Source organism: Hyperoodon ampullatus (assembly GCF_949752795.1).
Source record: "Hyperoodon ampullatus genome assembly, chromosome: 5".
Lineage (NCBI taxonomy): Eukaryota > Metazoa > Chordata > Mammalia > Artiodactyla > Ziphiidae > Hyperoodon > Hyperoodon ampullatus.
In genome coordinates this window covers 91,555,556-91,582,981 of record NC_136918.1, presented here as the reverse complement: position 1 = coordinate 91,582,981, position 27,426 = coordinate 91,555,556, and the positions used below count along the sequence as shown (strand labels likewise).

Below are 27,426 nucleotides of genomic sequence, written 5' to 3'. Positions count from 1 at the left end.
AGAGTTCTTAGATTACTGAATTTGCATGAAACAAAGAGTGCACTTTGCTTCCAAGCAAAAGTACATTTTGTGGAGAGCTCTGATTTATCTAGAAGGGTTCTCTGCATTGATTGAATTCATGACAAAACTACTCAGCCATGACAATACCTGTGCAAATAAGTTCCAGGGGAATCACTGTTAGTTTGTGGGTCCAAAGGTTAGGTTTCACACTTCCTATTCTGCCCCTTCCTCTGACCATACAGGAAGGGAAAAATTTTGGACTTTTTCAAACTGCCTGTTATCCCAAATTAAATAAACTGACTTTGCCATTGTATCGATTGCCACCCTCTTGTGTAATAGTTTACACATACTGATTTTCTTTTATCTGAACTCAGTCTTGAACTAGAGAGAGTATGAAGGAAAGAAAAAGATGTGTGTGTGTGAGGGTATATATCTAGAAAGTAATGGCTAAAAAAAGAAATTGGGGTGGGGATAACATATTAAGATAAAAATGAGAAAGGGATTTTATTATTTTTGTTGTATATATATGTATTCTTATCAGAATTTATCACTAGATAAATTTATTTCCCCCCTTCTTTTCAAAAAATAAATGTGGACTATCTTGTGGTTTGAGTGCATCTCACCAGTTTCCCCCAGTTCCAAGCTGGTCACTCTAATATTGCTTATTTCACCAATTTAGAAATCCCAGACTAGAAAGTTGCTCAGTAAGACGTGTAAGTAAAGATCACCAGTATTGGGGCTTCCCTGGTGGCGCAGTGGTTGAGAGTCCACCTGCCGTTGCAGGGGATGCGGGTTCGTGCCCCAGTCCGGGAAGATCCCACATGCCGCGGAGCGGCTAGGCCCGTGAGCCATGGCCGCTGAGCCTGCGTGTCTGGAGCCTGTGCTCTGCAACGGGAGAGGCCACAACAGTGAGAGGCCCGCATACCGCAAAAAAAAAAAAAAAAAAAAGATCACCAATGTCAGGAGGCTGATCTTGACATGACTTGCTGTCTCTCCTTCTGCTACAACATGATTCCTTAGTATAGCTGATACCACAGAAAAAAGTAGAACTGAGAAATGTATATACATTTTCATCACTATAGGAGCAAAGCCAAACACGACTGAAATGTTTATTTTTTATTAGGTGGCCTTAGATCATAGAAGATATAAAATCAGTTTAGTCATGAAATGCTCGTGATAAATAATAAACTTCAAATGTTAATAAAGATACGAAGATTTTTCTGATGCTTTCTTTTTAAAAAATGTAATTTTAGGTAACTATAAAGCTGAGGTAAGGGTAGTCTGGGTTCTTGGAAAGAATTCCCAGCCATCACTGGCTGCCTCTGGGTGCAGAAGTACTTGTGATCACTGTGTATGGATCCAGTGGAAGGGGCCAGGCTTATGTCAAAGGTCCATGTGCTGATAGCAGCGGCAGCACCTGCAGAAAGCATGGGTCCTACACATTTTGCATCATGTACCTCTTCCTCAAATGCACAGAACCATAAGGACAGTGAGCCACCAGGTGGGGGCTTTAACATATGCAATGATTAGTGAAAGCTTCTTTGAAAGTGAGAATTTTTCATTACTTTATTAAATATTATATTCAATTCAAAGGCTTTGACCATCCATAATCATCATTGTATGTATACACACATACAATATGTGTGTATATATGTAAAAAATACCCGTTCAACATGCTTTTAAAGGAATAACTGTGTTTTGAAGTCTATGCAGCATAAAATATGATTTGATATAAAAAAAAACTAATCAGAAGCCTGAAAAGCGATATGTTTTAATAAGAGCCTATTGCAGATTCTGGAATGATTGTGGCATGCATGTCCCTGGTCATGTTGGACTTCTCCTTCAGTTTTGACTGGAGTAATGTGTGTTCCACAACACCGATTCTAATGTCCATCTGAATAGTTTCTTGCTTCAGCTTCGTTAAGCTCTGTTTAATCTTCACCAAAGGAGCTGCAGAATGAAAATAACATGGAATAATAACGTTCATTTGGAGTATCAGTGTATTACAGAATGGTATGACATTTTCCTCACTTTGTCTTAAGCCAAAAATGGGGTTAAAAACACAGCCAACAATTTACTGACATTCACACAGTTTTGCTGTGGCATTTTAAACACCTGAGATTTCTAGGTTGGGAAATGATGCAGCATTTGATGTACTGAGGCTGAACTTCCTTTCTTTTCTAGAGGAAGAGTTGCTAAAGGTGTGTTTAAGAATGTCTTCAATATTTTTTTAGAGGCTAGTATATTTATCTGAAGGAAAAGGGGATACAATGGAAGAAAAAGAGAAGGAAGACCTACCTTTAAGACATAGCTAATGGCTCATTTAAACATACTGCAAACCCCCTATACATCACCTTCTGAAAGATCACTCAGTATATTCCATTAGAACTCTAGAAAATCTTTCTAGAGCAACGAAGGGCCTTAGGCAATCACCACTGGGCCATGTCAAAGTAACTAGCTTACAACAGAGGATGATTACTATAGGATTATTAATTCTTCTCTATTTGATCCTTGCCCAGTCAGGTCTACCAGGAAAGAGGGGAAAAAAAGGTCATCACATCACCACCTTTGTGCCTTTTGGGCGTACACTTAGTGCTTTTTTTGTACATAAAATGGAATAATGAAGCTCATTTGATGAAAATGGAACAAAATATTATTTTTTTAAACTGGCATAACAAAGTGCATATTTAACTATCTCCTATTCTATTTCTGAATTAATACAGTTTGAATTTTTTTAAAAATCCTAAATGATAGTAAAAAAAAATTATGACTCTTCTCAGCTCATTTATAAGGAAAACAGTATACTGATTATCAGACCTCATTTTTGCACCATGTACCTCCCCTTCAAACAAATTCATTTTAAAAAGCAGACTTCCTATTTATTAATACCTCTTTAAAAAATAGATTTCTTAAAGATATATTCTTCTTTTGCTCATTTTCTTCTTAAAATGAGTGTGTACTTACCACCATCAGTCATACTGCTGCCTTTTTCTTCCATTTCTTGTTTTACCTTTTCTAGCTCTTCTGTAACCTTTCATTGAAAACAAAAGTTTTCATGAGCACTGGATTTTAATAAATTTTCAAAATTTTTGTATGATGTATTAAAAAATTAATTCAGATATAATACATACATAAAGGGATACAAAGATCTTAGCAGTATTCTGGACACAATTTGAATAATAAAGTATGCAGATATGCAAAGCTTTTTATCTTCTGAGAGTGCTCCTATTGTTAAACGTCACCAAATTATTTTTTTATTGACTGTCTCAGGTTGTAACATGATAGAATAAAAATGATCTAAGTTGTTTTTTTAGGCATCAGGCACTCAAGCTTTGCAGTTATCTCATAGCATCTACCATGCCAGTCTCTGATGATCAGTTATTAATTAAAACAGCACAAACATCCTAAAAAGATTTTAAATTTCTAGAAGTTTACTACATATCTTTCTTAATATTACAGTTTTATAAGAGAATATGCCAACTTTTCCTCTATAGGACACTAAAAATAACGTTTATACCATATGGCTATATATAAAAATATTCTAACTGCTTTATCCAAACCATGAACTCCAAGAGGCACACTGGGCTGTTATAGTGGCTCTAACGTGTACTCTATATCATACTCAAAATTATACTACGATAGCCTCTATAAATTCCAAACTAGCATAAATGTAGGTAGAAAATATCATCTTTTAAAAATTGAAAAATTTTGATATGATCTAGAACGAAACCATAATTGTAACTTAGTAGGCTTTATTTTTATCATGCTGGTGAGCAAAAACTTCCTTGGGAATAAAGTGCTCATCCAAGTAAAAGCAAATTAACTTTTTTCAGGCACCTGAAATGTTACAACTGGGGATAACTACATACTCCGAAAGAACTAAATGGTTCCCTGGACTCCCTTCAAGTGTTAATTTACCTAACATAAGTGAGCACTTTACTTCTGTATAATGTTTTATCTGCCTAGAAGCACCACGGGGTTAGAGTCTAAATATTTCTAAAGTTATATTTTTAGTATTTTAAAATAACTATTTACTCCTCAAATAATCTCCATCAAAGAAGCTTAATTCTATTATACAGAAAAGTTTGTGACAATTATACTTGATTGTATCCAAAGATAATCTTGGACTTTAGTCCCATATTGGCTACTGACCTTGTTGTAAGGTTTTTTTTTCCTCTCAGCTCTTCAGTGAAAAATGGGAGCATATATTATTAATATACATATATAAATATACATGGGTAAGACCTAATATATAATATATATGTATTACTAATATAATTCATGTAGTATGTCATATGTTAGGTCTTACATCTTCTGCAAGATGATGAAAATAAATACACTATATGTAAATATTCCATAAGTTTTTAGAAGGGAAAGGGTTACAAGCCGGTCCCAGTTTGTGGACAGAGAAATACACAGGATCACACACAAGTTACCAACAACAATCACTAGAAACAAATCTTATATCTTAAAGACTAACATTAAAATTTATTATAAGACATTTAAGTCAATGCTTTACCTACTCTTCTATATATTAATTACAATTATTATGTTTTAAAAAAGATTAAGGAAGATTATAAATGTGCTAATATTATCAGCATGTGTTATGTTACATTTAGTAAAACAGCTTCAGGCATTTTGTGGAAACAAGTAGTATATAAATAGGTAATTGATTCACTGATAAGACAATTTAGGGATTTTCTCCTAAAGGAAAGGATTTAAGAGCCACAGGAGGCAACTACTAGAGTAAACAACCCACGGCTGTAGCAGATTAAACCATCCAGGGCTCTGAACCATGGTACCCCGCTGACAGGTGAGAATCTGGCAGGAGCACACAGTATGTACCTCAGACAGGAGTCTGGTCCTTTCAGTTACTCCGCCGTTTCCCTGCTGGTAACGCTCCCTTGCCTGAGGGAGAAAACATTTTGTTTAATGGCAAGTTCAAAACAGAAGCAGATGACTTAAATATGACCTCCTTGTGTTTGTAATTTCTGCATATCATTTTATGACAACGCCCCTCCTTGTTTGTGAATACTATTGTGAAAAGTGACATTTTAATGGTAGCTATTTTATGTCCCTCACAGGCACCATGTATTTAACAAAAGCACTATACAATGATGAACTACCTTAACCTTCATAAAATAATTGTGTAACTCACAGGGGCACGGTTCACAATAAAAACTGTCCTCAGCCACTCCTAAACAGTTTAGACAATGGCTCTTGGTCGATCTAATCTGCGTGCTATGCAGAGAAAACATGTTCTAAAAAATCAATCATAATACAGCATCAGAGTCAGTAATTAATAAGGATTAACAAACAGTATGACAATATGGAATATGTCCTTGGGAACGAACTTAATCAATTATTTAATATCAATGTTTGAGAGATACAGGGTGGCTGTAATCAGAGACTTTTTATAGCATTTTAAAAGTAAAAACATTTGCAAATAGATGTGTATATGTGTGAATAACTAATTAAACAAATAATAAAACAGTGAAGGTTACTTTCTGCTTGGTCTTTGAGAACTTCTGAAAGTATGGAAGTGTCTCAAGTTTATTTCCATTTTTTTCTCCTTCTAACCTTGTCTGCTGAAAGAAAAAAATATGCCTTCAACTGACATTTGCAGTTGTTGAGGAAGACATTAGTAGTCTTCCTCAACATCAGGAAAGAGGGGGCATAAATCCCAAAGGAAAGCCTTTAGATCCCTACTGTTGGAACAAAGCACTGCTGCTTTCAAAGGCAGAAGGTTTTATTTTATTTTGGTTGAATTTCTAAAACTTTGAAAAGATTAAAAAATTTGCTCATTTAATTAATTAAACTGCTTGTCTTCGAACGTGTCTTGCTTTCATATTCCTTATTATGTGGTTGTAAGCCACAATGGCAAGGATGTCTTTTCTCCCTGACACATGTAAATGCATACTATTCCACTTCCTCCTACTCAGACAGTAAATTAACAGCAGACTTAGAAACAAAACCAGGTGTCCTGGCACTGTGTTCCTGTTCTAAGCCATGTTTCCCAGCAATATGACTTCTTTTACTTAAATCTAATGAAGAAATACATTTAAAAACTTCTAGGAGATAATTTCTATCACATGTAAAATGGAGATGACAAGTTGTATTTGCTTCCTAAAGTGGGCAGAGGATCAATGTGCTGCTGTTTGTGAAAAGTATTTCATGATTCTCAAATGAAAGGTCCTGTGTCGAGACTTCCCTGGCAGTACAGTGATTAAGACTCTGCCTTCCAGTGCAGGAGGCGCAGGTTCAGTCCCTGGTCGGGGAAATCAGATCCCACATGCAGTGGGGTGAGGTCAAAAACTTAAAAAAAAAAAAAGTGCTGCGTCAAGTTTAGGGACTAGGTCATTAACTGGAATGAACCCTGGATATCATTCCTTAGTTACCTCACTCAGCTGGGCTTGAGCTGCACGATATTCCTGAACCAAGTGCTCAAGCTGATTATTGATGTACTTTTCTCGGCTGCCAATCTTCTCCAGAGTCCTGCTAATTTCATTATGAAGTTTGTCCAAAAATCCCTAGAAATTTTAGTAGACAGAATTCACAAATATATTTTTCAAAAGTAGTTTTAAATGGGTTAAATCTCCCTCAATTCATCTCACAAATTCTCAACCACCAATGAAAAAGAAGATAGTTTGAAATTTTCAGCAACAAAAAAGTCTGTAATGAAAATTATTTTAGTCACACTTTGCAGAATGTTAAAATAAAAAAGCACCTGGTAGTGTTAGTCAATTTATTTGTCCTTATGCAAATCTAAAATATATGTGAGCGGAATGTGCTTTATATAAAGCCCACAATCAAAGTAGGTAAGGGAATAACACGATTTTCTTATAGCACAATTCAAAGATGACTGGAATATTCCAGTTGGAAGTAGATCATTAAACTTATAGCTCTAGTCTGGGACCCATAACTTCTTACTCCAGCTTTGCTTCTTTGTGGTATTCTCCAAAAGTCCCTATTTCTGGCAGGGCAGCAAGCCTGGGAAGCTGTAGGTTCTAGGCGTTGCTGGCCTGGTGCTGTTATCCCCTGAGATTCAGAGGGGAAAGAATGATGAAATGATTCTAATATGCCTACCTATATATCTAGAGTATGTAATATACTAGGTATATATCATATTGCTTTTATATAGTTACCTTTCTTTAGTTGGTTTAAGTGTTAGGGCTGTTGAAACATAATATGGTACATTCAAACAGGAAACTCCTCAAGGGCAAGGATTGGGTCTTTTTTCCTTTCCTGTTCTCCTTTAATAGGTATTACACAGATGAGTAAATGTACTCATGTACTCATCTGAAGTAATTCACATACCCTGGTCTCCTTTAGAGCAGATTCAATTCCACTTTTGTGCTGGTGCATTTGGTCAACATGGATTCTCCAATCCTACAGGCATAAGAGCATACAGGAACAAGTAAAAAATATTACATTTCCTTCTTTCCACTACTTTTTTGAAGTTGTACCCTTTATTTTAATTACTTTGGTTGCTGCCCTATTTCAGATAGGAGAGTCCTATATATAGCTTGCAATCAGATTGTAAAGAAATGTGTGTACAGCACTTTAGGATAAAAGGTTCTGAATAAATCTAAATTATTTTATGTGTTCACAGAGTGATGTCTCACAATTTGAATGTAAATTATCCCTGCACTGCTGGTGGTTAATAGTTATGACTACCCATCAAAATGAAAAAAGTTCTAATTGCTAGAAAAGAAATACCTGTTTAAACAGTAACAATTATGTTTGCCAGAAGCAACTCTGGAATCAAGTAACATATATCAAATATTAGCTTGTCCCTTGAAATTAAAGTGGGATGCTTCTTCAGACTTTGGAATCTCTTTCTTAAGAAAGGAAGTCTGTAATGATAGTTAGAGTTCATATATTTGAGATGTATTGTACTACTGCTAGACCGATCTGAATTCGTGTGCATATTTGAACTCTCTAATCTAACATTTTAATTTCCTACAAGAGATCCTCAAAATGTTTTGGTTTATATTACTAAAGGTAACAATTTTAAGACTTGAGAAATACTCATCAGAAGGGAAAAAATATTAAGGTGAGTTGGAGTAAGTGATGGAGCCAGGATATCCCTCAATCACACATATCTGCTTGCATGCCCTGACGCTCCACTTTGCTATCTACACTATTTTGTGAAGGAAAAATGATTTTGTGAATAATCCCATTCTACTGACTTCTTAACTTTGAAACATGGGCCAGTGACCATAGGGTAAAAAAATCCTTGGGTACTTCACACATACCAATTATAAAATTACATTACAGCTGCAAAGAACCTCAAAGAATATCTAGCCTGACCTTCATCATTGCAGAGATAGGCAAACAGAGGCCCAGCGACAGAAAGGGGCACACCCAAGGCCACAGAGGTGGTGGTACACCTGGATCAGAAGCCAAATGCACTAATTCCCACGCAGTACCTTTTGGCAGTTCAGAGTTAATAAAAGGAGGAACTGGCTGCTTGACACCAGTGAAAGTGCTAGGGCAGAGAACAAACGGCACTTTCCTTTGTCCTTAAGCATTTTTCTGTCTCATGAGTGGACAGTATCTCAGAATACAGAGCGTGGAAAGGACCTTGAAGATCACCTACTCATCCGTCTAACAGTCATCTAGAGCAATGCCTTCATTCTGCAGTTGAGGGGACTGTTCACCACCTGTGACTACGGCTAGACAGATGCGGCCAGGAAACAGGCCCCTCCAGCTCAGCCAGTCAACACTGGAACAGGAAGGAGAAGCAACTGGCTGGCCTCCTGCAACGAGACCTAATATGGTTAAGCTTCAAAATGGAAACCTGCTTAAGCCCAAGCAAGCATCTTTATGAAAGATAATAAACCTAACAAGTATCATTAATTTTTTAAAGAAGTACTCATCCTGCCTGATTCCAAAAAGAATTTTAGAAGCTTAATAAACACCAAACTCAACTATTCCTATCGGCCTCTGTCTCTGTCAATATATATATATGTATATGTGTGTATATATACATATATAAATGTATAAACATACACATATATATATCTATACATACATTACATATATATAGTTTTAAAATTTATTGTAATTGATGTGTTTAAAATAGTTTGTTCTGCTTTTTCTACCCAGCATTATTTTCTATCCAGCAAATGTAAAAAATGTATTTTTTTCATGTTTTGATATTCAAAGTATTTTGAGAGAAGAAAACATGCCTGACTCATCTAAGAAGTATAACTATGATAACTTACGTTGATGTTAAGCTCCATGGAGGAGCTGGCATTTCAGTGGCACCTTGAAGCATGAGTAGCATTTCAACACACTGGAAAGGAGGGGAGAGTAAGGGTATTTTAGGCTGAGGGAGTTAACAAGAACAAAGAAAAACAGGAAAGTATATAGGGAACAGGCAGCCCAGGCTGCCTAGAATATAACACAAAAAGTTCTTGGGGTGGGATGTGGAAGGTGAATCACAAGGAAACAAAGCTGGAGAGGTAGGTTGAATTAGATCAAGGGCTTTAATTAAGGAGTGTGGATTTTATCTTGTAGATAATGGAGAGCTATCAATGACTTTTGATTTCAGTTTTAAAGACAAATCTGAGTTTTGCGAAAGTAACAGAGTGAAGGACTGATTAGAAAGGCAAGAGACTGAAGACAGGTAGCAGACCAGTTAGGAGGTTGTGTCACGGTCTACCTGACAGATTAGCAGGGGTTAATTAGAGCAGCACTTGTAAGAATGGAAGGTAAGGGATGGATTCGAGGGACACTGCAGACACAGACGAGCAGCACTTGATTACTGACGAAGGGGAAGTGAGGGGTGCCTGAAGTGGAGGTGGGCCAATAGAGAGAAGATGTGTGTAAGGTTTCTAGTCTGAGGAACTGAGAGGATAGTAATATCACAGTGTGACAAGAACAGAGTAGACTTCAGGGAGTCCGAATTATTGAGGAATTTGGTTTTGGACTTTTTAATTTGATAAGCCACTGGAACACTGTGTATTCTTATTGCCTTTTAAAGTGGAAACCTAGTAATGATTTATAATTATCCATCAGGCAAATCTGAATGCTTGTTTCATTAAAATCTTCTAAGTGGACACATTTCCTGATGTACAGTTATTTTTATATGAGCTTTAAAAGTGTTCTTACCCTTTAACCCAGCAATTTCACCTCTAGAAATTATTTCCAAGGAAATAATTGGGGATACACACAAAGATCAATGTACAAGTTCTGTGTAAAACAGCAGAAGACTCTCTAAATATCTAACAGTAGAGGACAATTTCAATTAATATTGTAATGTTCATTTCATCCCTAAAAATAACGCGGTATGACACTGTTTTTATAAAGCTCAAAGCAAAACTCAAGGATACACACTATTTGGAGATACACACATATGTGAAAACACACACACACACACACACACACACGAAAAAAAAACACGAAGAAGAAGAGGCAGCAGCAGCTAATGACAGTACACAAACCAGGGGACAGTCGTTACCTATAGGTGGGAAGGGGCAGCCACAGAGCAGCACATAGGTAACTTCCAGGATGTTGTAATGGTCTAGTTCTCGAGTTGGGTAGTGGTTTCATAAGTGATCGCTTTATTACTGGATTTTATAATTCTATATGATTGCATATTAAATACGTTAATATTGTATATTGAAATGTTAAATTCACGTTCCCCAAAATATTTCATAGTCTGAAAAAATGCATGTTAACAACATACAGTAATGTGGAAAAACACTGCCAAAGAGTATATTCATTAGCTGTCCAATTTAGTAAAAATTAATATTGGTGTATATCTGTATGTGTGTATTAACACAGGGATTTGAATACTGGTGTTTTTAATTTCTTCCTCATCCTAACAACATTTTCCAAATTTCCTATAAGAGAATTTTGTCACTTTTAATCATCAGGGGAAAAAATGTCAAAAAACTTTCTGGGTGCCCAAGACTTTTCCAAAAGGGGTTTAATATAGTTATAATAGAGAATATAAATGACTGTACTTGTAACAGTTTAAAGACATGAATACACAGCTTTTAAAAAACTGCAACTGAGATGGTTAAAAACTTTACAAACGTTTGTGGTAAGAATGGAGAATGTAGGTTTTAATGATATGTAAGGATTTGATCCTCCAAATAAGTAACAGTAAAAGGAACTGTTAAACAATAATAGCTATTCTTAAATAAGAGAGAATCCATTGGGTTACAATGCACTTTTAAACATCTTTCCTTACTTGAGACTCACAAAGGTTTGGAGCACTAAGTAGATATTCTCATCCCTTCTTTTTCACCACTATCCTTCCCTGTAAGAGGGTTATGTGACTTGCTGGCTGGTTGTGGGAGGACTGCACTTTACTGCTCCAGTGATGCTGGCCTTGGCCATGTGCTTCTCTTTGGCCAGTAGAATGATGATGGACATGGCCTATGCCAGGACTGTGCAGAAGCTGTAATTGGCATCTGCCAGCTCTCTTGCCCTTTCTTTCAGCCATGATAACAGGCATGCCCCACAGAGGGGTTTATCCTTTAGGTCTGAGAATATGAAACATGGAACATAGCTGGAATAGAGCCACAGCTGTGCCACACTTTGGCAGATAGTGTATCTTGAGTGAGAATAAATGTATGCTATTCTTATTGTAAACCACGGTGATTTGGGGGGTGGTTTGTGATACCAAGAAACTGACTATATATACATAATTTATAGGGACAAAAAAGAATCAGATAGGTTAAATGACCTTTCCAAAGTTTTATGTCTGGAAAGTGGAAAGCACTCCATACCAGTGCTTTTTCCACATATTATATGCTGCTTTTCTTTATGATAAAATGAACTACCAAAGAGTATCTAAGGTAAACCAAGAATTCTTTTTGTTACATATCAAGTGAGACCACATGGGCCACTGGAGGTTACTAGTCACCTATCCCAAAGTCCTCTATGTGTGTCTATTAAGCATCATTTCTGATCTCTGTTGAAATTGAGTTTTTCACCTAATCTAGCACATTTCCTCTCTACAGAAATGAGAAGACTAATAATGATACAGAATATCATTTCTTTAGACTTTCTATTTTTAAAAATCCTTTAATACAAAATCTCATGTGTAATTCTCTCTGTCACCTGTGAGGTAGATGGCAAAGGTATTGTTGAACTATAACTCCTCTACTGGCTCCAAAATTCTTTAGCACCAAATTATATATCTCCCTTTTTCAGAAACTGGAGAATTGTGATGGCATCTCTGCAGATGGTGATTCACAGTATACCGTAAAATCACAACGTATGAGATCTTGTTGCAGAACTTAAGGTGACTGGAAGACTATATGGATCTGGGCTTTCCTCCAACAGAACAGCACCTGGACAATTTCCTCTGCGGACACAGAGACATTTTGTTTCTTTGCCTGGATCTCCAGCTCAGTGCTTAAAGTACCTCTCTGAAACTGCAGGGGAAAGACAGACTGAAACATGAGCTAAGCATGGCAAATGGAACTTCTATCTGTGTATAAGTTACACTAATTTATAACTTGTGAAATGTCAAACTCTCAGTTTTTTTTCACCCAAGTTTGAGCTTCTTTATGTGTGGAGAGGCAGAGTGCCAAAGGACTCTTGATACAGAAAAGCTGAGGAAGGCACCTTCATGTGTACTGGGATGGTTTTCTCCTGGGCTCAGGAAAAGTCCATGCCAGAGCACAGCTGACTCTGGCAGCAGGAGCCCTGCCTCTCCCCCAAGGGCAGGCGCAGGGCCCCAAGGCTCTGACGTGCCTTGAATTGCTGTCCATCACAAAATGCAACTTCTGCCGTATACCCTACTTTTCTCCTCTATTCTTACTGTTCCTCCCTCAATTCTGTTATGAATAATTAGTGATGAAATCTTAATTCATTGTTCTGCTTTTGCAGTTTTATTTTAATGAATATAAAAATATTTACAAGGGCTTTTATGGGCTCTCTCCAATAAAGGTGCCTAACCCATTTTTTCTTACTAGGCCTTTGTTTCAGCTCTGAATTCACTTTCTCTAGGGATTTTCAAGATCACTCTGGGGAGGAAATCCTATGTACTTCACATCCATTTTGAGATCTTTCTAAGTCTATTAACAACAACTTCAATGTTAACATTCAAGGAACGCTTCATAAGTGTCAGGCACTATGCTCAGCACTGTTCGTACATCATCACATACAATTCTCTTAAAAACTTTATGAGGGTATTGAGATGCAGCTACTTTAAAGTAGGCTTCCCAAGCTCACACAGTGGTAGAGCCTAAACCTGCAAAGACCACTGTATCCTATCATGTCATTCCCCTGATGAAATGCAGTAAAGCATAACTAAAAATTTTAATGGGGCAATGGTTAAAGGAGACTTTAGTTTTATCTTTAATATTTGAATTTTTATAAGAATGTATTTATATATCAACTGTATAATGAAAAAATATATTTATAACATTTTAGGATAAACATATATAATTAAAAACTTTCTCACAAAGAAATAGCCACACCTATATGGCTTTATCAGTGAATTTTCTCAAACATTTAAGAAAGAAATAACAGCAAACTTATATGAATTCTACCAGAGAACAGGAAAAAAAGGGAGAGCAATTGCCAACTTGTTTTATAAGAACTGCATAGCATTACACTAAAACCTGACAAAGTCACCTAAAAAACAAGAAAATTAAAGATTAATATCTTTTGTAAACATAGATATAAAAATCCTCAACAAAATACCAGGAAATAGAATCCAGTAATATACAAAATATAACATGATTAAGTTGCATTTATTCCAAAATGCAAGGTTAGTTTAATACTCAAAAATCAATCATTATATACAGTATTGTAAGCCATATTCATACTGCTTTACATTAGATCTCCAGAATGTATTCATCTTGCATAATGGAAACTTTGTATCCTTTGATCATCTCTCTCCATTTCCCCTTATCCCCAGCCCCTGGCAACCACCATTCTACTACATGCTTCTAAGAATTTGACTATTTCAGATTCCTCTTATAACAGAGATCATACAATGTTTGTCTTTCTGTGTCTGGTTTATTTCACTTAGCATAATGTCTTCTAGCTTCATCCATGTTGTCACAAAAGTCAGGATTTCCTTTATTTTTAAAGCTGAATATTATTCCATGTCTGTATAATATCGCATTGTATGGATATACAATGTTTACTTTATTCATTCATCAATTGATGGACATTGGTGTTGTTTCCGCCTTTTGGCTATTATGAGTAATACTGTTATAAACCCACGTATCTGTGGTCAACTGATTTTCAACGAGGGGGCCAAGACCATTCAATGGGAAAAGAATAGTCTTTCCAATAAATAGTCATGAGGCAACTGGATATCCATATTCAGAACAATGAATTTGGACCTGTACTTCACACAAAATATAAAAATTAACGCAAAATGAATCAAAGACCTAAATATAAGAGCTGAAACTAGAAAACTCTTGGGAGGAAAAATGGATGTAAGTCTTCATGAGTTTGAATTAGACAAGGACTTCTTAATTATGACATCAAAAGCACAAGCAACAAAAGAAAACACAGATAAGTTGAACTTTGCTGGAATTAAAAACTTTGGCTCAAAGGGAACCATCAAAAAAGTGAAAAGGTAACCCACAGAAGGGGAAGCAATGTTTACAAATCATATAATTGATAATGGGATAGTACCCATTATATATAAACAATTCTTATAATGTAAGACGAAAGACAAATAACCTAATTTAAAAGAGTAAAAGACTCAAACAGACATTTTTTCCAAGGAAGATACAGAAATAGTTAACAAGTACTTGAAAAGATACTCAACATCATTAGTCATCAGGGAAGAGTTTTAAAACCACAGTGAAATACCACTTTATATCCACTAGGAAGGTGATTTTTTTAAAAAAAGGAAAAGGAAATTAACAAGTTTTAACAAAGATGTGGAGAAACTGGAATCCTAAATCCTTTGCTGGTAGGAATGTAAGATGGTACAGCCCCTGTGGAAAACACTTGGTATTTCCTCAAAAAGTTGATAAAGTTACCATACAATCCAGCATCTCCACTTGTTGGAACTGCTGCCAAGTACACGAAGACAACTGAAGACATATGTTCATACAAAAACCAGCACCATAAACTTTCACAGCCAGTGACAAACTGTCTGCTTTAAGTCTACCTCCTTCTCCTTCCTCAGCTTTTTTCATGCTTCAATTTTCTTTCTCATTTGGGAGTAAAAGTTCTTTTTGTGGAAACACTTTGCTTTTTTATTGAATATATTTAATATATTTTGTTCTAACGAAAATTCATTTATTTGTGTTTTGGTTTTGCCTTGCTATATTGTAAATGATAACATTTATGGCCTGACATACAAACAATACATGTTATTGCATAAAAGTCAACTGCTTGTTTAACAAATACATTGATTGTTTAGCAATAAAATGGAGAGAGTAAAAAAAAAATCAACCATTATAATCTACCATAACAAGACAGAAAAAAAGAGGAGATAAGTCAAATGGTCATCTCAATAGATGAAGGAAAAAAAACCAATCACTTGCAAAAATTTAACATCCATTCATAACAATAACTCAGCAAACTAGGAACCAAAGGAAAGTTCCTTAATCTACCTTCTGATATTTGTGAAAGTCATAAAGCTAACATCATCCTGAATGGTAAAACTGAAATATTGAAAGCTTTCCCCCTGCTAATGCCACTTATATCCAACATAGACTAGGTATTTCAAGCAAGATAAAGGAAATAAAAGTGATAAGCTTGTAAAGAAAGAAATGAGATTGATGTTATTTGCAGATGATATAATTGTATACACAGAAAATGCAAAAGAATCTACAGGCTTATGGTTAGAATAAGCAAATTTAGCAAGTTTGCTGAAGATGTATACAAATATACACAAACAGAGAAATGTAGTTTTATATAACAGCAACAAATAAACAGAAAATAAAATCTTAAAGATACCACTGAAACAAATAGACCAATGTAATAGAACAGAATGTCCAGATACAGACCCTCACAAACATGTTCTCTTTTCATGACAAAGCTGAGCACTGGTCAAAGGATAACCTTTTCAATAAACTGGGTCAATTGCATATACATATGAAAACCAAATAAATCTTGAGTTCTACCTCACACCCTCATACCGTACACAAGAATAAATGCTAGATGGACTGTATATCTCACTGCAAAAGGTGAAACAATACAGCATCAAAAGGAAAACAAGAGAATATGTTCATAACACTGGGGGAAGCAAAGATTCTTAAACATAGATTTAAACAAAGAGTAAACAAAGATTCTTTAAACAAAGATTAAAACATAAATATTAGCCATACTCCACTCCCCGCAAAAGAGATCATTTTGAGTATATTAAAATTAAGCCGCCTTTATCATAATACACCAATAAGAGTGAAAGGGAAGCTAAAGAGTAGATATTTGCAATACATATATCTGACAAGGGACTCATATTCAGAGTATATAAAGAACTTCTATAAATCAAAAGAAAAAGCAGATAACCCAATAGCAAAAGACAAAAGAGAATATCCAATTGCCAAATAAACATATGGAGAGGGGTGCAACTTCATCAGTCATCAGGAAAATGCATATTAAAACGACAGTGAGACATCACAACAAACCTACCAGGATGACTAAAATAAAAAAGACTGAACCAATACTAAATGTTGATGAAGACGGGGAGCAACTGGAACTTTCAGATACTGCTAGGAGTATAAATTTGTATAACCACTTTCAAATATGCAGACACTATGGCCTAGCAATTTCACTCTCAGCAGAAACTGCAGGAGAAAGGTGTACTTATGTTTCCCAAGAGACACTTCAAGTATTTTCAAATCAGCATTATTTATGTCACAAACTATGAACAACTCATATAAGCCAGATGTGGGCTCCCCTGGAAGGGCACAACCTTGAGTTAGGCAGCTCTGCACTGAAGGAGCAGACAGCTGGAGGTTGTCTGCTGACCGCACTCTCTGCGGCTGGGCGGCAAGTCCTTGTTTGGAAGGGGATCTGGACAATTCATCTCTGTTTTAACCACAGGAAGACAGACTTAGTTGTTAAAATGATAACTGTAGCTGCAGTGGTAGAGAGGTAGGGCCAAGGGTGAGCTGCAGTCCCAAAGTGATCAGTCTCAAGATTTCACTGTGGAATACTGATGTTCCTGTGACACGTTTAATACTCCATCCAAAGTCAATGATAAAATTCTCTGGAAATCTGATGGCAGGAAATCAGGTTAAATGAAAGAGGCAGAGAAGACAGCTTGATAGAAGGAGTTGCATATGTCTAAGTTCACTGTAGCAAATATTTTTGGGACAGGTCAATAATTTATCATTCTCTTTGCGTGGATATGAGCAGCATATTTCCCTCCTCTACCCAGAACACTCCCTTCTCTAATGACAGAACATTATTTGTATTCTCTCCTTTTGCCACTTTGCACACGCAGTTTTGCCATCTCTTCTTCCTGTTCTAATTGTTAGATTAATTTTCAGCTTCATCACTGCTCACATTTATGTGTGTATTTGTGTGTGTGTACGTGTGAGAGAGAGAGAGAGACTGTCCATTAAATTAACTTTTTTGTGTGTGTGTGATACACGGGCCTCTCACTGTTGTGGCTTCTCCCGTTGCGGAGCACAGCCTCCGGACGCGCAGGCTCAGCGGCCATGGCTCACGGGCCCAGCCGCTCCGTGGCATGTGGGATCCTCCCGGACCGGGGCACGAACCCGTGTCCCCTGCATCGGCAGGCGGACTCTCAACCACTGCACCACCAGGGAAGCCCCAAAATTAAGTAACTTTTTCATGAGATTACTTTCTTAATGAAAAATGCCCATCAGGTTGCAGGATAGTTGCAGAGTGTGGTTTTCCTAAATTTTTAAACGTGGCATTTTTCTTTAATTGTCAGCAGCTTAAAGTCTTCTGTGGTATACACCATTGTGGTGTGAGAGCATGATTTTTCTTCATAAGTGTTCAAAGAACTAGACATACAACTTAGGAAGAGTTCAGTATGTACGTGTGCTGTATTCTGTATGTGTGTGTTTGTTGCAGGGGGTGTGGCAATCAAGCTGGAAATATATGTTTCCTCGGGAAAATTCTTGCTTTCTAGATATTGCCCTTGTAGAGAAAAATAATGCGTGTGCATAGAGGGTAAGCAAAGGCTATCATAACAATCACTGGGATTCTCACACCTGCCTGTAATTGAACTGAAACTGGAGATCCATAATCTCTCCATAAAATACCTTGTTAGTAAAATGATTACATTTCTAATGTGTGCTCAGAGATTATCTTTACTGACTACCATCTGCTACTAAGCATTTTCACATGTTGACTCAGACTTATTATTCATGCTTATTCTATCCACACCCCTTTTCTATGGCCACACAAATCTTCCGAGTGAGGTTTTCCAGACTTTAGAAGTCATTGCAAGCCTTGAGAAGAGATTTGGCAAGGCAGAGATTGGGGGCCTTTTGAGAATGCAGGAACACTCTTAGGCTGACTCAGAATGTCATTGTTTCACAGGATGCTGAGGAATCATGGTGGAGAGCTGGAAGAGATGACCTCGCCAGTCCCTCTCAACTTTGAGAATCTGCTAATCAAAACTTTGATCTCATACTGATACTCAAAAAACAAAAACTGAAAAAATGGAGTCATCTCCATATCTGAAGAACTAAGAAACATTAAATCACTACCTTGGCCTAAAGAAACAATCACATAGGGCTTCCCTGGTGGCGCAGTGGTTGAGAGTCCGCCTGCCGATGCAGGGGACGCGGGTTCGTGCCCCGGTCCGGGAGGATCCCACATGCCGCGGAGCGGCTGGGCCCGTGAGCCATGGCCGCTGAGCCTGCGCGTCTGGAGCCTGTGCTCCGCAATGGGAGAGGCCACAACAGTGAGAGGCCCACCGCAAAAAAATCACATATAATGGGATAAAGACTATGGGGGTAACAGTTTGTCCAAATATTAAGAAATTTGTAATAAAACACTCTGATAGTGAGAACCGCTCTAATACTGTTGATTGAAAAAATGAGTCAAGGCAATTAAAAAGTGCACTTTATAGGGAGGTCCATACGATAAATGGTTTCTGCTTCACTTCATATTTTATATTAAGTAAAAGGAAACATGAAATTATACTTTGTAATAATGATATATTTAGGCTAGAAATTTCAATTATAATCAATGTATATTAACTCAATGCTCTCAATCACAAATGTCTATTTGAGGTATATCTACCGTGAGGCATTAGTAACTTTCCTCCTTAGCATTTACATAACATGCAGAACTTATTGGTTATTTCCTTAAAAATCTACCACTGTTGATGCTCTTTAGTTAGAGATGATGGTAATCTCTAAAGCAAAAACACTTGTTCTCCTATTTCAACTTGTGATAAATGAAACCTTTCCTGATCCAGCTGAAACATTTATCATGCTCAGGGTAAATAGGAAGGAAGGCATCATCAACTTTAAACACAGAATACCCTGAATGTTCAACAAGACTGGGACAGAAGCAGCTAAAAATCGTTTCCAGTTGCTTAAGGATGGCTGGGTTTTTCTCCACCCCTATGCAGTATTTTCAAATGTATAATTTAAGCATAGTATTCTTTCCCACAACCCTGTCCATGACCCACATGCTACAAAGGAAAAAAAAATGTTGACCCTGAGAATACAACTTAAAGTCCACCAAATAACACCATATTTTAAAAATAACATAAAAATCCAAAACGGTATTCTGTTTTGTGTAGTCTCCCTTAAAGAAAGCTTGCCTGTAAAAGTCCATCAGTGAATACTTCCCCTCATTCTCTGAGACGACGTGGCAGTTGAGTAATCACACCGGCTGCTCTAAAAATGTATGTGTGTCTAGTTAATTTAGGCAGTTTATTTTGATAGCATTCACCTCTTTCTGATTACAGCAGGTGTTTCAAGGATAAATTTGCTGAAAATTGTATTTTGTTTAAACAACAGCAGCATGTACATTTATGGCCTTACTATATTAAAAAGCATTTACTGTCTGGCAGCAATGGATACAATTACAAACATTTGTGACAGTAATTGGAGCTATTACTCCTGCATGGAGTCTCATGAAGACCAACTTATTGCCACCTGTATTTACATGTGTTACTGGTAATTGCAAAAGCCGATTTTTAAAAATTTGGTTCCTTATTTTTTAGAAATTGTGTGACTATGTTTCAACAAAAGGTCTGTCTACTAGAACATCTGTAAGAATTATAAACGTGGTTTCTCCATTATTTAAATAACAGGCAGAATCCCATTTTATGAGGAACATATATGTAAAATGTATTCCTGTATCCTAGCCCACAGAATATATTATACTTTTTTGCTCATGACTGCAAGAAACCTATCAATATAGCCTATCCGGCAACCAGAGTACAAGTCTTGAGAAATGCTCTTTACTCCAAAACTATAATAATTTATAAATCCCTACAGGTCAGAAATATTTAGAAAGCTAAATTTTATTACACTGCATCCAAACACAGTGATGGCAGAAGGTCAAAGCAAGTTGACCTTCCACTGCTTGGGAATGAAAAAAAAATACCCTCCATTGCTTCCAGATATGGATTTGTCTACAAGAGTGAAAAGAGGAAGCCTACCATCGTCCATTTCTGCACGACTTGGCTTCCAATTTCAAGAGGCTTAGATCTAACATGGCAAGTCTGTGGTCCTCCCAGGTTTATTTAAATGGAATTCCACCTGCTGATTAATGAAGCCCTCTCTATTCCCTCTTAGGTTTTAGCTCTCACAGTGACTAGAGAGCCCAGGGGCTCAAGACTATTGTCATGATTCCATCCTTAGCAGAAAGACTCTTCCCAAAAGGTTTCCTGCTGTGAATTACCCAAGGCAACACCTGTACAGTTTATTTACATTAAAACGAAATCCAACTGCTTAGAGTTGAAATTTTTTTTTTTTTTGGCGGTATGTGGGCCTCTCACTGTTGTGGCCTCTCCCGTTGCGGAGCACAGGCTCCGGACGCGCAGGCTCAGCGGCCATGGCTCACGGGCCCAGCCGCTCCGCGGCATGTGGGATCTTCCCAGACTGGGGCACAAACCCGTGTCCCCTGCATCAGCAGGTGGACTCTCAACCACTGCGCCACCAGGGAGGCCCTAGAGTTGAAATTTTAAGTTTAAGGTTCTTTTTACAACTGCAACCTTCAGAAAGTTGGACACTGAAGAACAGGTAAGGATGTAAAAAAGCAGTTCAGTGAAGCAAAGGCTTGAAATAATTAGAAACACATGCTGTAGTACTTCCTAAGCCTTAAATAAAAATTAATCTCTTTATCTAAATTCCTTGTAATGAACCTGAAGATTTACATAATTACTAAAGACATTTTGGTGGAATGAAGGGGGTACCTAGCCAACTACCTTTTAAAACAACAAAGCAGGAAACATTTAATTATAATTTGGAAAAAAGTCTATTTAAGTCATTAATCAAAATTCTAATTATAATATCCACAGGGCGTTAAAGCATGATAGAACATTTGTTCATTGCATTAAATACCTAATATTAAATCATTATAATATACAATCTTTTAGGAATAAATACTGCATAATTGAAAAAAAAGGGCCTATGTAAGGTTTAGTTGAAAGCTGATTTCACGCTTGCTGCTCTTCTTTAATTCTGGGGAATAGAAATAAATATTATTAATGATTACTTAGTTTCTTTGTAAAAACCCCTGACTTGAAAAAAATCATTCTCCTGATAAAGATTAATAAAAGTAATCATTTTAAGAAGACACTTTCTCTCAGTTCAATTAATGAAGTTGAGAAACTGAACATACAAATGGACAACAGATAACAGCTAGATCATTACCCAAAATATTTAGAATCCTGACCCACAATCTGTGGCAACTAGTCCAGGAAGCCAAACATAACCTCTGTAGCAACTGACCGAAATGGTCAGGACTTAGTAACTGTCAGCTTCCCCAATTTTTGCTCAAACTGCACTCTCCTGCCCCGCCCCACATTTCCAATGTAGGGCCAATTAGACAAAGCCAAATATCCTCCCCTAACCAATCACATGAGAGGCCCTGCTTCTAGTGAGCCCACCTCCAAATTTCCAGTCACGTATGAACATACTTGAAGCCTTCCCTTTTTTCCACTACAAGTCTTTCAAATTCTCCTGCGTGCCTTAAGTTCTCTGCCGACGCAAGTGGTGATGGCTGACTCCCTTGCTATGGCAAGCTCTGAATAGCCTCTGCCTGTTCTCATTTAGGCGGCTTCTGTTTATTTCCACAAAGCCATATAAAAGCTTGCTGTTTTTAATAGTAAAACAGAAAATTAAAAAGATAGAATAAATTTTCCTCAAGAAACGGCATTAAGTATTTATTTAGCAATCAAAATTAATCAAAAATACAGACAGTGAAATCTATATGAATATGCATTCACATTTTCTATTCCCCTAGAAATAGAGGGCATACAGAATTCTTTCGCAGCTCAGCTTCAACCATTTTATTATTCAACTCAGCAACTGTCAACTGATTCACTTAAAAGTTTAAAAAATTACTATTATGGATTTTAAAATATTTCAATCAAGTAGGAAATATTATCCTTCAATAATTATCATAAAGTACCCTGAGGAAGAGCCCCTCACATGGTTAAAAACAGGTAAAAGCAGCTACAACCTACAGGCTGGTCTGGCTGTACATTCTTGCAGCAATGAGTAAGTATACAAGATTTCTAAATTTCATTTTCTATTTAATCTTCATTTCTGCTTCTTGCTCTCCATGTTTGCTCTTTCAGCTGGATTTCCACATTCAACAACCACTTGTTCTCTAAAACGACTCACTGGCCGATCCATTTCTCGCTACTGGTCTGTGTTCTCAGATCTTCTGGTCCTTAGGCTTGTCCATATCCTAAGCATCAGTTCCTGCAGGACAATGCCCTGTCATTTCTCCACCCAGATCCTAGAGCTCCTGGTTTGACCCCAACCTGCTGAGCTTGGCCAAGCCATCTCCCTACCAGGCACTCAGCTGGAGATTGACGGTAACCTTCTAGCACTACGGACAGCCATCTAAAGTTATGGTTTGTAATTTTTAAGGATATGTGGAAATGCTCATGATGAAATGATATGTTAAAAAAGAGGTAAAATCTCAACACCATACACAAAAGCACACAGAAATAGTGGTCAACATATATTAAGTGATTCTTCTGGCACCATTCTAAGTGCTTTAATACTTTTAATTTAATACTTTATTTTTTTTTTTGGCAGTACGCGGGGCTCTCACTGTTGTGGCCTCTCCCATTGCGGAGCACAGGCTCCGGACGCACAGGCTCAGCGGCCATGACTCACGGGCCCAGCCGCTCCGCAGCATGTGGGATCTTCCCGGACCGGGGCACGAACCCGTGTCCCCTGCATCGGCAGGCGGACTCTCAACCACTGCACCACCAGGGAAGCCCTTTTTTTCTTTTTTTTTTTCATTTAATACTTTTAATAACTTTATTGAGGTAGGCTTTATAATGAATTCCATTTTACAGATGAGGAAACTGAGGCACAGAGTGGTTGAGTAACCTACCCACAGGCTCCAACTGCTAATAAGTGTTAGACTCAAGATGAGTACTCAAGTGTCCTGAGTTTAGAATTTGTGCTTTTCACCAGTATGCTATATTGTCACTAATTGAATAGGTAAGAGCCTGGGTTGGAGGTTCAAAGATCTGTCACTTACTAGGCAGAGGCAAATAACTTCTCTGTGTTTCAGTTTCCTCATCTGTAGTAAAAGGTACCTGCATATCATAGGGTAGTGGAAAGGATTAAATGAGTCAATGTATGTAGTGCTAAGAACAGCACTTGGCACAATGCAAACAGTAAATATTATTTATTATTATTATTTTCATCATATCATATATACCTTTACTAAGGAAAAAATTAGAAAGATTTACCAAAGTGATACTTATATGAATCCAATTACACCCTAGGTAAAAATATAAGGCTGATTGTTATCAATATTCCCTTAAATGATGGAAGCATGAGGGCAGAAATTTTGTAAATTCTTCCTGAATACTGATACAGACACAAACCTAAGAGGGCTATCATAGAATACAATAATATTACAAAACAATATTGTAACATAACAATAATTAACATTTATTAGGCAGTAACTATGTGTCAGACACTGTTCTTGTTGCTTTACATCAACTCCATGAGGTAAGGAATATAATTAGTCCCATTTTACAGATGAGGAAAGGAGGAAGAGAGAGCTATAGTAGCTCGCCCTAGATCACACAGCTAGCAAGTGATAGAAATATGAATTTTGGGTGTCAAGGGAAGGTGTGTGAGATAGGCTCCATCCTCTCTGGGTCTTTATAGCTACCAAAGTTCTACTAAGTTTCTGAAACGTTGGGTCAATAAATCAGGATTTGATGGTGGGACTAAATGAGTGATCCCTAGCTTCTAATTCACAGTACACTGCCTGCCTCCTCTCCCCTTGAAATATTACTTCTGTATTATTTTTATAATTAACAACAAAATTGTGTTTTAAAAAGACTCAGAGATGAGGATAATTCTTGACCAGTTACAGATTTAAGTCTAGTGAGTATAATCACAGATGTTTGCTCTTAGTTTTAAATTCCACCAGAGTCGTTATATAACACTTGTGGGCACTACTATGGGGTCTAATAAAGAACAATTTAAAAAAAAGATAAAAACACAGCAGAAAAGGAAAGAGTTAGAGAAATAAAGAGTAAAAAAGAAAAGAAAGGAAAGAACAGAAAGTCCAGGATGTATTATACTCGTAGACGATTTTATTAGGTGGCACCGACATCCACTCTAGTTTAGGTGTCCTCAGACTGCCCTTCTAAGGAATTGATGCCTGAGCCTTACTCACTTGGTAAGAACTGAGGCCTTAACTAGGGTTGGCTAATGACCTGGTTAATGACCCAGGATTTGGCTGAATTTATCAACTCTCTTGGCAAAACTTCTGACTGTGTCCTCAGATACATTATTCCAAATTGAGGCAGATCTGAGATGGGTATATAGCTACTCTAGAAGTAATCACCAGGAGCATTCTCTATACCCAGCTCTAAAAAGGGAACTGCTAATACAGTCCATTCAAGCCAGCATATGACAAAAATCCTTTATCTTCAGTTGTGGAATGTATTATTTGTAGTTTTGGCAACATACTTATTTTCCCAGTTGTAATTTGTTTAAACTAATATTAAAATTTATTTGCATTCTTTGAGAACTGGTAATAGTAACAAGTAGTGCCAGAAACAAGGATAAGCTAGCCTAGCAATAAAAACCTGATTACATTATGAAGAATATACAAAATAAAATACTGGTGTATGACAGGATGTCATCAAGAATACAGACTATAATATGCAAAAAGAACAGAAAAGAAGATTTACTTTTTTTTTTTTGTAATACACTGCTGGGAAGCATACAAGGACTAAAATGAACCTGTGAGAAAAAAAAGCAAAACATTTGATCTGGTGCCAAATAAATATGGGACTTTTTTTTACTTCTAACACAAGGTAATTTTAAAGAAATTTATAATTGTTTTAAATAATGCTGACCCTATATTACTTATCTCCTACATCTCTATGCTACTTAAAAATTAATGTAACAGTGATCAGTAAAACACATTGATCTGAAAATAATTAATTCCTTTTCTTCCCCCTCAAACATGAAGTTGAAATCTTGAAAGGTCCTAAATGGCCTGCAGTGAGTAAGAGGTTATTGTTTTGTCCAAAAGTAAAGGAGAGGGTTTGGTTTTGGTAGAGTTAGGAGTTGAGGAAGAATGGGATCTACCATGATTCTGGTGTCAACGCTTCCTGATTAAGGAGGATAATGAGTCCGTGAGAAACCACATGTATAACCAGATTACTTTATTTCTGAGACATGAAAAACATTTCTCTATTCATTAGCCCCTTATTTTCTCAAATCAATGTATAATTTTATTTTTCTTAAGTAAGCTGAATAAAGAATTGACCCTAAAGCTGTAATTTCCATTTGCTACAGCTGAAATACTTAGGAGAAAGAAGGGTTTACGAAACACTGGACACAAGGACCAAATTATCTAGAGAAGAATTCTGAAAAAGCAATCAAATAGGACTTTATGTCAGTATTTTTACCACAAAAATCTAAACTCAAAATGACATTCACATATTCGAAAAAATACCAACCCCCCCCAAAACTTTATCTGACATTTTCGAATGTTGCCTGTAACACGGACTGTATAATTAATGACACAGTATATCCTCATAAGATCAAGGCTGGTAATGAATGGCATGAGACTAAGAGTCCAACTCCAAATTAGTTAATTCTTCCCCAGATCAGGAGAACATTGATTCTTTAAGAATCCAGGATTTTGACTACTGCAGTATTGGTTTACAAAACTGTATAGGTTAGCAGTTACATTTATATTCTCTCTTTCTTTATTCAGTTACTTCTATTATGTGGAGATCAATGACAGTTCTTAAAAAAAACACACTCGTGTGATCCTATTAGATTTTAAGTGAGATGTTTGATTTCAAGAGTTTACTTATCTTGAAAGTAAACAAATTAAACTTGCTTCCTCACGGGACTAAGATGTACTTGAGAGTTCCCAACTACACAATTATTTTAACATGTTGTTCTAACTACAGTCACAATAATAGTGATGTTTAATTGTATGAAGAAAATTTGTTCTGACAAAACTAAAGAATCAGAAATTACATTTTCACAAAAAAATTACATTTTTGAAAATTATGACTTCCAGCAGAGATCAAATCAGGAAAGAAATTCTTATTAATATGTATTTACATATAAGAGATACATAGACAGAGATTTTACCCCCAATGTACTCAAATAATAGCTGTCCTCCATAATGATTCAGTAAATATATTGTAAACAGGCTGTAGGATTTGCCCACTTACTCTAGATAAAGCTTGTTCCACAGCTGTTCACAGTCCAGGAAGACCTCTGTTGTCCTTATCTTATTTTAGGACTGCCCTAGGAGTCTAGGCTACTTCTTACCTTCTCTAGGATACAGTTCTACATGCCCAAATCCAGGCAATCGAAGTATGAATTAGCTTCCACGGCACTGAAAACAGTAATCTTTGTATGGCTGCTACTTTGGGGAGCAGACATACAACCACATTTGTAGAGTGACAAGTTTCCCTAGAACCTTGTTCCAAAATTCTGGGGCTTGTCTCTAGCCTCCAAGGATAAAAATCCTTTAATTTTTTTACCTAGATGTCTCTCTAGCCCCTTTTATAGAGATTATTATAATACTAATGAGAGTAGTATTGTCTAGTCACCTATTAGCTTGTTCTGAAGTTCTTACTCATAAATTGTAGGTAAAAAGTAAGCAGAAACTTGATTAAATGGGCCAGTTCATCTGGCCTAATCCCCAAATCTTTATTGCATATGATTTCTTGATTATTTTCTTAATATTAAACTTTTAATCATGTGTACTGAGTAGATTATGTAAGGTAGCTTCCAGGACGTCTTCTGTTTTGCCAACCAGCAGAGTTCTAAACCATTTTTTAACTCTACTCAG

The 27,426-nt window shown here is 36.7% G+C and overlaps 1 protein-coding gene across 1 annotated transcript in view; it reads right to left on the bottom strand.

The window, feature by feature from the left end:
• Positions 1-1,713: 1,713 nt before the first annotated feature.
• IFT57 (intraflagellar transport 57) overlaps positions 1,714-27,426 on the bottom strand; it is a 60,137-nt gene continuing 34,424 nt past the window's right edge. The window contains exons 7-11 of the mRNA XM_079705165.1: positions 7,318-7,389; positions 6,399-6,530; positions 4,846-4,908; positions 2,965-3,031; positions 1,714-1,950 (exon numbers count right to left, since the gene is read on the bottom strand). Coding sequence (XP_079561291.1) covers positions 1,772-1,950; positions 2,965-3,031; positions 4,846-4,908; positions 6,399-6,530; positions 7,318-7,389 — 513 coding nt within the window. The 3' untranslated portion in view covers positions 1,714-1,771. The remainder of the gene's footprint in view (positions 1,951-2,964; positions 3,032-4,845; positions 4,909-6,398; positions 6,531-7,317; positions 7,390-27,426) is intronic.